Source organism: Arachis ipaensis, chromosome B07, assembly GCF_000816755.2.
Source record: "Arachis ipaensis cultivar K30076 chromosome B07, Araip1.1, whole genome shotgun sequence".
In the NCBI taxonomy this organism is placed as follows: Eukaryota; Viridiplantae; Streptophyta; class Magnoliopsida; order Fabales; family Fabaceae; genus Arachis; species Arachis ipaensis.
Window position 1 is genome coordinate 107,595,396 of NC_029791.2, and position 12,322 is coordinate 107,607,717.

The following is a 12,322-nucleotide window of genomic DNA, read 5'->3' on the forward strand; positions in this document are numbered from 1 at the left end:
AGAAATAATAAAAAATTAACCAATTACTTTATTTAATATTTATTAATTTTAATAATATTTAATAAATTTTAAATAAAATAAACTTAGATTTTTTTAGCTAATTTTATTTTATTACCAACCATTTCCATATCATGACATACGATCATTGATGCAAGGCAATAAATAAGCACAACACGTCAACACAACACAAAAAATAAGTTAAAACTTCATTAAGGCCAAATAATCCATTATATATATTTGCAATTGACTCAGGGCGTTCGATCGGAGTTTAATTTATTCCATGTATGAACATCTTGCACACAGCAGTTTGCAACAGTTTAATTTTCCTTCTGATGACGAAATTGTATGTTGAAAAATATAGGCTAATAATCTTTTATCATCTGCGACGTGTTTTTCTTGCAGTTATGTGCGTGTCTTCATCTTCTAACTGGATCCCTTAATACACAGCCTTTTTCGAACCATACATTGTATAGGAATTCAACCATTACCCTTTCAAGACATAATTAAACCACTATATTTTGATTCAATAAAATCCTATAATAGTAGTACTATAATAACCGTACCCCACAACCTGATGACCAAGTCCTAATCAAGTACATTAGTTCTTTAATTTTCTCTTCAATATCCTTACATGCCGGCCATTCTTTTAGTTTATTATTTTCCATACGAATATTCTTTTCCCTTAGGAAAATTTAATACTACGATATAAAGATAGATATTCTTTTCAGGGTTTTCCCAAACTCACACCATTATTGTTCATACTCTTAATAATAATATAATTTGCAGCATGGCTAAAGGGTTCAAGCTGAAATTCAATATCCCTTTATTCCAAATGTGTCGTTCAAAAGACCCTTCCGCTTTCCCAGGAAACCCTGTAGTTCCTGCAATATACCGTCTTTCTCCGGTGAACCCTAAAGAGCATGACGTTGGATACCCTTCAAGCCTGTTAGTACCTCCTCCGCCACCCTCCTCACCGGAACACAGGGGTAGTAAGGTCACTTCAAGAATCATGTCCTTACGCCAAATGTGCCGTGACGACCACCGCGACAAGCAAGTAAACACCAGAGGCAGAAGAAGCACATCCAGCGTTCCTTCCAGGAGAAGCAACGTGGCGGTTGACAACGAAGAAGAAAGCGAGTCTCTAATTTCTTGCACCACAAGTTTCTCGGACGATTCTTATTCTCTCAAACCGGAGAGAGATTTAGTTAGCAGCAGCAGTGGCAGCAGGAGGCACATGAGGAGGATAAGCAGCGTGAAGAAGGTTCAGAGAATGAGGTTCAACACTGCGAGATTAGAACTACCGGAAACAGAACAAGTAAAGAAGACAAAGACAAAGACGAAGACGAAGGTTGTGTCGACGGCATCAACCACAAGGATGAGGCGGAGCAGCGCGGAGGGGAAGGTGAGGGAGAGCTTTGCGGTGGTGAAGAAGTCGAAGGATCCGTATGAGGACTTCAAGAGATCAATGGTGGAGATGATAAGGGAGATGGAGATGCGTGATGCAGAGGATTTGCAGCAACTGCTTCAGTGTTTCTTGGCTCTGAACTCCAGGTGCTATCACGATGTGATTGTGCGTGCTTTCATGGAGATATGGCAAGAGATGTTCGTTATGAAGCCTGCGTCCTCCAACACCAACGATATTCTCCAAAGAGATCAATTGCAACTAGGAGAGTAACGTAGCAGGGGATCTGTGTTTTTTTGTTCTTGCATTGTATTTATTTTTCTATTGCCTTAATTTGTTGATTTTACATGCCTGTAACTGTAAGTCATAGCTAAGCTTGCAAAGTTTTTGGCTTGATTTGTTTTCTTTGTTTTCTATATCGTAGACGTTTGTGATATGCATACGTGTATCGTAAACTACATGTAATCAGGATGATGATTATTTGATTTCTGTATGAAAAAACAATAATAGACTAATGGAATTCCTATTTGGATTGTAAAAGTGAAAAATGGATCTATTTGGATCCTAGTTTAAAATAGGATGAAAAAGAAAAAATGGAAGTAGATTAAATCAATTTAAAGTATTATTACTCTCTATGATTATCAAAAATGTTTTGTGAACAAATAATTTGCTAACCAAATTTTAACCAAATGATATTTTTCATTTCGCATTACAAAAGTTTTGGGAGTCAATATTACACAATAAATATTTTTATTAACGTTCAAAACAAGAAAAAAAATATCCTAAAACTTTAAAAAACAAGAACATGTAAAGTTTAACTGAAAGAAATATTTAAAACTCAAACTCAATAAAAGTTCATCTTTAAAAAACTTCATATTTGACTTATTTAGCAATTTATTATGACTGAAACTGATTGTTGTAGTATTGATTTTCTAGTATTACTCTTTTGTATTTATTTTTCTCTATTAAAAAACACAAAAATTCTAATAAAAAACACCAACGATCCTAGAAAAAACAAACGAATGAGAGCAAAGAGATGAAGATTATAATCTCCCAACAATCTTATTGTTTTGTTTACTAAAAATAAGAATTGATTATCTTTTTATTTTGTTAGATATTAATTCATCTAGTATTTTGAAAAAAACTAATTTAAGTATTCATGTTTATATTAACTATTATATCATCAAGAAGTATGCTTTGATTAGTTCATTGATAAAAATTTGGTTTTAAAATTCTTTAAATTAAAAAATTGGCACTATTTAATGGATAGAGAAGAAATTTAAAAATACAATAAAAGAAAAATGAGAGAAATAAAAAAATCAGTTTTTTGTGAAACAGTTTTCTATATCAAACCTTGGACGGAATAGTTATTAAGAAAAATTAAAACTAACATGAATGTTAGTTAGTTAGACGTACTTTTAAGTGTTGTTATGTTAGGTAGATTGTTTTATGTTACCATTTTTTAGTATAGTTACTGTTTATTGTCTATAAACATGTTAATGAATATAAGAAAGTATATTGTCTATAAACATGTTAATGAATATAAGAAAGTATATTATTAGTTAATTTAGCCAGAGTTATTAGCTTGCGTTGTGAATTAGAAGGTAATTAGTGGAATAATTAATTAGGTTGAGTTAGATAAAAAAGAAACGTGAGCAATAAAATTTAGAGTTGATTATTTTCCATTTAATTAGTTACATGACGACGTCAGTTAAATAGGGTAAACTTAAAATTTGTAGGTTTATAAGCTATTTTTCATTTAATTTATTTTTTTAATAATTTAGTGTGTGATTTTATTTTACTAGATTGTGTTTCGATGGAGTAGCAGTTATTGGGTTATGAGGATGAGATGTATAGATTGGATCACGCTGAGCATACTGCTGGGAGGCTTGATCGAGTGGTATAATTTTTTTTACCTTTTTTATTTTATTGTATTTAATAAGCATTGAACTTGCTATTATATTTCTTCACCGTCCCTTTTGTTCTTAATTTTTTTTCCGTTTGGTAGGCGCCTCGGATCTTGCGCACCAAACGAAATCTGATGACACAGCCGCCGGAGCAGATTAGACCATATCTGAGACGAGCCGGGTTTGAGTACGTGGCCTATATGGTCGAGTTCGAGTACGATTGGTCGCTTACCTCGGCGTTGATAGAGAGGTGGAGGCCTGAGTCCCATACCTTTCATCTACTGTGCGGGTAGATGACTATCACCTTGCAGGACGTGGCTTATCAATTGGGACTCAGGATTAACAGTGATCCTGTGAGTGGATGCATTGGTGGGTGGGAGCAGCACCATCAAGGACGGATCATTGAGGAGTTATGTGAGCAGATTCTGGGTGTTGTTCCCGGCCCAGAGGACAAACAGTCACAGATGAAGTGGACTATGAAGCTCACTTGGTTCCACAACACGGTTTGTGGAGAGCTGGAGCAGGATGCCACAGAGGAGTGCCTGATGAGGTACACGAAAGGATACATTATGCAGTTGATAAGGGGTATCCTCTTCCCGGATGCCTCTAACTCTCAGGTGCATATTAGGTGGCTTCCTCTGCTGGAGGACCTTGATCGTGTGGCCGGTTGTCGTGGGGTTCGGCTGTGCTGGCATGGCTGTACTGCCAAATGTGCCAGGCCACGGAGCATGATCAGCGCAACTTGGGAGGATGCGTCAGCTTGATGCTTTTCTGGGCTTACCACCGTATTCCGTTAGTACGGCTCGATGGCTTTGATACTCGTCGCTCCAGCTGCGAATTATGCGATGTTGAGGGATCAGATGAGTACTCCAGCGCCTGGCCCAGTCCCTCCACTTGGTCGTGGTCAGCGAGATGTCAGACCACCTGCGTGTGGCACAGGTGGGTGTCTCAATCCTAGGCCCCACGGACGACATGCTGGCCCATGGGGTGGGGGCGAGGGCGGGGTTAGTAGCTTCTAGTTCTTTATGATTATTGTATGGAATTAATGTACAAAAGGTCGCGTTGTTATAAAACTTTTATACATAGCTTATTTATGATGAAAACGGTAGTTTTTTATAATATTATATATCACTGCGTTATATATCACTGCGGTACACAACTTTTTGAATGACATATATATCACTGCGTTATATATCTCTGCGGTACACAAAAATAATTTATTTAATGACATATAACATTGTAGTTCATGCATACATGAATTTATTTAAAACAACTACAACTATCGTCGACTAGAAGATGCCCCTCCATCACCAAGAGCGGTGCAAGTCCTCCGCGTGTGTCTGCTTTGGCGACACAATCCGCACCACTTCTCCCCATTATACTCAACGTCATCCATGTTGTTACGAATCCTGGAGCTCATGGGGCGACCTCTCTTCTCTTTCATCGTCCTAGGGTTGGGCCGGATTCGGGGACCGTCATACGATGGCCAATCATCCTCGTGTCCTATCGGTCGAAACTTTGATCTGTAAACATTGAAGACCGACTCCATGCGGTACACAGGGTGTACAAACCGCTTCCAATCAAGTCTTGCATGAGAGCAAGCTGCAAGCACGTGACGACAAGGAATATGAAGAGCCTGAAAATACCCACAATCACACTTGCGCTCATCAAGCAGCACCTGATAACTCTGTTGCCTGGATCCAGAAACTGTCGCTAACTCTTCAACCGTGAAGTTTGTCCTCAATCGATCAAACTGGTAAACATTCATAGTGTTCACGTGCTTCGAGTTGAATTCTATGGCCTTCATCAATGTCTGTGAGAATTTAGCACCAACCTGAAGTTGGGCCAGTGCCTCGGAACCCTTCCTTGCAAAAATTTCACCCAAACGGAAATAACTTGACTTAACAAGAGCCGTGATTGGCAAATTGCGGGAACCCTTCATAACAGCATTAATACACTCAGAGATATTGGTTGTCATGTGACCAAATTGACGACCCTCATCAGCATACTGTGGCCACTGTGACCGTGGAATTTCTTCAAGCCAGTTTGTAATAGCTACATTTTCGCCTCTCGGACGGCCATAATAATGAGCGAACTCACGACGCGACTTCGAGTATGCTGCATTAATAAGAACCTTCTTTAAGTCTTTGTTCTTAAAGTGGGTCATGAAGTTGGCTGCAATGTGTCTTGTACAACACGCTTGGAAGGCATGAGGTGGTTTCCATAAACTTCCTTCGGCGTTCAGTGCTCCATCAATGGACTTGTGTCTGTCTAAAATCACTAATACCCCTGGTTGTGGTGTCACATGCTCCCGTAGGTACGAAAGAAAGAACGACCACACCTTCTTTGTCTTACCCTCAACAACTGCAAATGTAATTGGCAGAATGTTTGCATTGCCATCTTGCGCTATGGCCATCAACAAAGTCCCACCGTATTTACCATATAAGTGGGTGCCATCAATGGAGATAAGTGGCTTGTAATACTTGAAGGCCTCAACACACGGTGGAAATGTCCAAAAGACCTGATGAAATATCATAGTGTCGGTGGAGGCAGGCCAGGGCTGTGTCACTAGTTGCACCTAGGTACCTAAATAGACATACATTAGTGGGCTTCTTGTACACGACTGAATTATTTAATAGCGAATAACTAAACCTGAAATAAATCTAACCTAGAAAGTACATATGCATGGCGAATAACCAACGAGGAAGCTCATTGTATGGCTCCTCCCAATCGCCATATATTCTAGCGATGACTCTTTATTTTACAAGCCAAACCTTTCTGTAGGACGCCTTGTAACCAAAGTGATTCTCCACACCTCCTTGTAGAACCCTGATGCTGATTGTTGGATCGGCCTTGACCATCGTGAAAATGTGTTGCGCAATCACATTCAAATCCAACCTACGATGATCTTGCCCCATCGAAGTTTGCATGCAAGTATGAGGACCAGTGTATCTCCTAACCTCCCACTTTTCTTGCTTTCGGCGATATGATATGAGTATGCTCCAATGACAACCGGGTCCAAACTGAATACATCGTGCATTGTACCTTAAATGGTCACTCTCTACTATTTTGTACTCCGCAGCCCTCCTGATGTTGTACTGCTTAACTGCCAACATGACTTCTTTCTTATTCCCAAATTGTTGTCCAACCTCAAATTCGTTGCTTGGATCTTCTTCAGGACCTCCCTGGGTAAATGACCAATCCGAAGTCATTGTATTGAGATTCAACCTCGTGAAATGATCTGGCCGATCATATGGTCGAAAAATGGAAGGCTGTGTCAGAGAAATGTGTGTGTCACCATAGTAGTTCATCTCCTCTTTCTCGTCACCATCATCAGGGATTTCGGGTGATTCTTCGTCAGCATTGTCTCCGTTATCGAGGTTGACTTCATATTGCTCCATCATCGGATCTCTGATAGCAGAACCATCATGACTTTCAAGATTCTCATCCATTAAGTCAATGTTACGAACTTCAACATTAGACCCTTCCTAACTACCCTCAGGTGGCATATTTAGATCCACCATCGTCCTTCTGGTAGTTCATCTAACAACTCCACTCATCAGACTATCATCGACAGCATCTGCAGATGATCCTCGGCCACCAAAGTCAACAAAAAACACATATAATTCCAACAGATGAATATTTGTCCATCGGTTGTGCCAGGACCTTATAAGTCGTACGTCCTCGTCGTCGCGCAACCGGTACCTAATTCAAAACAATAGAAATATCTCTCACAACCATGGTCTGATAAATATACTAGTAACAGAGACAAAGACAATACAACTGTAATATACCTTTTATAAAACAAATTGCCATCTATTTCAGTCGAATATCTGTAGTAAATTTTTTCACCCTTTTAGATTCTTACTGTCCGACGGAATGCAATATCACATTGTTCAAAGCTGTTAAATTGTTGACTTCCGGTGTCATGTAGGTAATTATCGGTTGGCTCGATCAAAAAACAATTGAACCTTCTTCATCATACACTATTTCACTATCGTAATGAATGGATAACAATGGATTTTCTGACATCGTAGCGACAATGTTAATAGTGAGAAAGAAAGTAAACAAAGAAATTGTGACTCCTTGATCTACTCTCCAATAGGCCTGCTTTTATTTCCGAAATTTACATTGAGTTCGCCGAGGGGTACGACGAACTCTATATAAATTATAGAGTTCGTAGGGGGTGCAGCAAACTTGCTGTTATTCTAAAAAAAAAATCGTATCCTTGAAAATAAAGCTTAGATATCTTTTATGGGGAAATAATTAATTTTTTATTTTATTTACGAAAAAAATCCTTTAAAGGAAATATAGATAGAAGATGTATAGATACTTATTACCTAGGACGAATGTAAATGCATTTCAGAGAAAATAAAGATTACAGTGCTCTTTGAATTTTAAAGTCTAAATTTTAAATTTTAGACTCTAAATTTTTAATTTTAAATTTAAACTCTAAATATTAAATTCTAAATTCTAAATCCTAAAATTTTAAATTATAAACCCTAAATTCTAAATTCTAAACTTTTAACTCTAAATTATAAATCTGAAATATTGATATAAAATATAATAAACAAAACATTATAATTTATTTAATTAACAAAGAGTGCAGCACTCTTTGTTTAGTAACTAGTAAAAAGCGCTTATGGAATGTATATAGTTTTTATTACTAAAAAGTTTGTTTCAATATTTTTGTATAGAGTAGAGTACTATTGTAGTTTGGGTTAAATTCTAATTCAATAATGATAGGTGTATGATAAACCCCAATTTTGTGGTTTATCTTGTGCTTAATTTGGGGAATTTTATCAACTTTTCTCACATTTATTCAATGAAATAGCATGGTTTTGTAATTCTCCCTAAATTTGTGCTTAAGTGTGAAAACATGCTTTTTAGGCCTTAAAATAGCTAAATTTAACTCACTTTAATTCCATTCGATGCCTTGATATGTTTGTTGAGTGATTTCAGATTCATAGGGCAAGTATTGGATGGAAGAAGTGAGGAAAAAAGCATGCAAAGTGGGCGAACTCATGAAGAAATGAAAGAACTGTAAAGCTGTCAAGCCTAACCTCTTCGCACTCAATCGACCATAATTTGAGCTACAGAGGTCCAAATGAGGCGGTTCCAGTTGCGTTGGAAAGATAACATCCGGGGCTTCAAAATGATATAAAATTTGTCATATGTTGCTTCGCGTATAGGGGCGCGCACGCGCCATGTACGCATGCGCGCCGATGCTGCTCGTGGCCCACTAAAGATGAAATCGTTGGGGACGATTTCTGAAGCACTCTAGGCCCAACCCAACTCATTTCTAATGCTATTTCATACATAATTCAATCTTGGGCAAGGAGGGAGCAATTGTTTGAAGTTTTGGCTTCATGTAGTTTAGTTTCTAGAGAGAGAAGCTCCCTCTTCTCTCTAGAATTAGGGTTCTTAGGCTTAATTCCATCTTAGATCTAGGTTTTGATTATTGTTCTCATCTTGTTTCTTTTGCAATTTCTTATTTCTACTACTCTATTCTTCTTAGTTCTCTTGTTAATTTTACTTTTATGTCTCTTTTATGTTTATGAATGCTCATGTTGAATTTGTTTACATTTAATGAAATTTAATGTTGATGTTTCCTTTATTGATAATTTGAGTTGTTGATTTACTTTTCTTGCAATTGGTAGTTGGTAGATTTATTATTCTTACACATTTATTATGCTTTCCTTTATTACCCACCAAGTGTTTGACAAAATGCTTGGTTGGGCTTTAGAGTAGCTTTTGAGCATTCTTGGCTTGGGAAGAGTAATTGGGCAATCTTGAGTCATTAATACCCAATTTACATTGGTGATCTAGAGTTGTTAGTTAATATCATTTTCAATGACGCTAATCTTTTGCTAATTCAATTAGTGAGTTGATTAGGATTTTTTATTTGAGATTAACTAGTCTTGTTTGACTTTCTCTCATGGAAGATAACTTACACCTTCTTCCAATGTTGGAGATGACGAAATAAGATAAATTCTTGTTAATTATTGTTATGATTAACGACTAGGATAGAAAGCATATATTCTCAATTTCTTGCTATGAATGTCTCTCTTTATTAATTGCTTTCTTTAATTGCTCTCTTTACTTTTCTTGTCATTTATTTTCTTGTCCCTTCTATCAACCAAACCCACTTTCTTCATAGTCAACAATTGACCACTTCATTGCAATTTCTTGTGAGACGATCCGGAGTCTAAATACTTCGGTTATAAATTCATTGGGGTTTGTACTTGTGACAAAACCAAAATTTAGTTTTATGTGAGAGTTGTTTGTTAGTTTGGAGCTATGCTTACAACGAAGTAATTCCTTTCTTTAGGAAGAAAATCTAGACCGACAACAATTTTTGCTATCAAATTAATGGCGCCGTTGCCGGGGAGTTGCAATGGTGTTATATTATTGGCTATTGTGAATATTGTAAATATGTTTGCCTTTTGCTTATTTGTTAGTTTTTGTTAGCTTTAGGACTTTGTTCTCATTTTTGTTAGTTTTTGTTTTCATCTGCTTCTATGAATTCTCACCGTTTTGGCTATGAGTTTGGCTCAAATTATGTTGTAGGGAATGGGAACTACAATGGTAACATGCATTAAGGATTTGAGAATCAAAGATGGGAGAAGCCTCAAGGGATTGATCAATCTTATTGGCAACAACCCCCTCCGGTTTCTTATGGGTATAATTCTAATCCTAATGCATATTAATCTAATGGATGTGGTGACTCTTATTGTGATTGTCAACAACTACCACCACATGCCTATGAACCACCTCCTCAACATGACTTTGAACCACCTTACTCACAAGCCCCCTACCACCAAACACCTCATTATAACCCTAATCCTTATCCATCATACCAACCACCTTATGAACCATATGAACTACACATGAAACCACCACCATTCCAACACAATTACTCTCAAGAACCACCTCAATATACACCACCTCCATACCCTTACCAAGATGAACCAACTTCCAATTATGAAACTTTCCTCCCAAACAATGAACCTTCTTCTTCCACACCACCTCTAATGGATGATTCTCTCCAAGAATGTGTTAGTTCTTACATTCAAAGGCAAGAAGATAACCAAAAGGAGTTCAAGGAGTTAGAAGCCAATATAGCTACCATAGCGAAAGCCGTTCGCAATATGGTCTCCTCCCGCCTAAGCCTATGCGATCAAGGAACTCCCATTGTTGAATGTGTAGTAGCAATCAAGGAGCATAGTGAGGGAGTGAGTTTAGAGTTTCAAGGTGTAGAAGAAGGGGTGAAACAAGGATTGCCACAAGGGGAGGAAGTTAAGACAATTGAGCCGGAAGAAGTGGTTGAAGCCTTTAAAGAGGTTGACCAAGAGATGGATTCAATCATTGAAGAATTCTTATGTACAATTGAATCCTCTCCAATTGGGTTTGACATAGAAGGTAAGGAAGAAGATACCTTACCTCCCATACCCTTGGTACGCAATGAAGAAAAGATTGAATTGGAAGGAAGCTACCAAGAGGAAGAGGTTGAGCAAGAAGCAAGCTCCATCATTGAAGATGATTCCACACCAACCAATGAGTCTCTTGGAATTGATGAATCTCCCTCATTGTGCTATGAAATTGATGACAAGGAGGACCGTGTACAACCTCCGACACATGGTTTGAGCAATGAAGGGTGTATAAAAGAGGTTGTTGAGCAAGAAATTGAATTTAAAGAAGCTTGCAAAGAGGTGGAGGTAGTCAAGAAGGAGTACAAGGGCATAGACCTCACATTGGCTAAGTGTGGGGAGGTCCCCCTTCCTAAGTCACCATCCTACACAACATTCAAGTGGGTAAAATTCTTATCTCTAATATTTACTTTCCCACTTGAATATGGTTTGATTCAAAATGATGGTCAACTTAGAGCTCTTTGTGGAGTTAAGAGTAAGAGAGAGTTGTGTAATGGTTGGAAACATCACTCTAAGTTCATAATGGATGCATGCTCGAAGTTGAATGGCAATGGTTGGTGTAGAACCAAATTGCATGGGTCTAGGAGAATGTTTGAGTGCTTAATTGAGAATTCTAAGGTCATGCCACCCAATTGGAATCATGATGATCAATTTGAAGATGGGTGTCAAAACAAAGTGTGGGATCTCGGATCGCACAAGGAGAATCAAATTTGGGAGCCCATGGCTTGTGTGGAACTCCATCAAGGCTTGGAGTTATCATCTTTGAAGACTAAAGCTTATTGGAGATTCAAGCATTGGTAGATGTTCAAGGATAGTTTTAAGCACAAGCCACCTTAAGAGGAGCTCCCCATAAGTCCAACTTAAGGACAATAAACAAAAGTGCTAGGTGGGAGACACCCCACCATGGTAAACTCTTTTCATTTTTCTCTTTTTTGTACATATTAATAGAATTAGTTTAATTCCATGTTTTGTTTTGTTTGTTGAGTTTATTTGGTAGTTTGATATATCAAATAAGGTTTTAGGGTGTTTGGGTAACTGTTTGGAGGTTTGGAATGCTTGGTTTGGTGCAAGAACTTAGAAAAGTTTTGAAAAATAGAGCACCAACCCACGCGTACGCGCGCCTCAAGCATTTTCGATCATCCATGCGGACGCGCCATGTACGTGTATGCATGGATGCAAAAATTCTACCCCCAGCCAAAAACCAGAGAGTTATGCCCAGTTTGTGCCTATTATGTGCTTGCAACCCGCGCGTGTGCGCACCTGGCACGTACGCGCGCTTCGGCCAAAATGCACATCGGCACGTTAGCGTGCATGACGTGTCCACGCCGGTAAAAAAAAGGGACATCCACGCGCGAGCGTGCTGTGCGCGCGCGCGTCTGTGGTGCATCTCACATTCTTGGTACAAAAACCAAAGAGTTGTGCCAAAGTTATGCCTATTCTGTGCCCGCAACCTGACGCACAAGCGTACATGACGCGTACGCGTAGCTTGTGCCGCCTGCCCACCCATGCGCACGCGTGCTACGCGCGTACGCGTCGCCCTCCGCGCCCTGTTTTTCCCCTGTTCTGCCCTGTTTTCTTTCTCC

At 38.5% G+C, this 12,322-nt stretch overlaps 2 protein-coding genes across 2 annotated transcripts; one reads left to right on the forward strand and one right to left on the reverse strand.

The window, feature by feature from the left end:
* On the forward strand, positions 700–1,745 carry LOC107608440 (transcription repressor OFP7-like). Its single transcript, XM_016310235.2, has one exon. The coding sequence runs from the start codon at positions 788–790 to the stop codon at positions 1,673–1,675; it is 888 nt and encodes a 295-aa protein (XP_016165721.1). The 5' UTR covers positions 700–787; the 3' UTR covers positions 1,676–1,745.
* LOC107607596 lies at positions 4,589–5,845 on the reverse strand. Its single transcript, XM_016309527.1, has one exon. It carries the CDS (start codon positions 5,843–5,845, stop codon positions 4,589–4,591), a length of 1,257 nt encoding a protein of 418 aa, XP_016165013.1.

What these genes read in the sequence shown, in the direction of transcription:
- LOC107608440 (XM_016310235.2), top strand. Translation starts at nt 788, where the DNA reads ATGGCTAAAGGGTTCAAGCTGAAATTCAATATCCCTTTATTCCAAATG.
- LOC107607596 (XM_016309527.1), bottom strand. Translation starts at nt 5,845, where the DNA reads ATGATATTTCATCAGGTCTTTTGGACATTTCCACCGTGTGTTGAGGCC.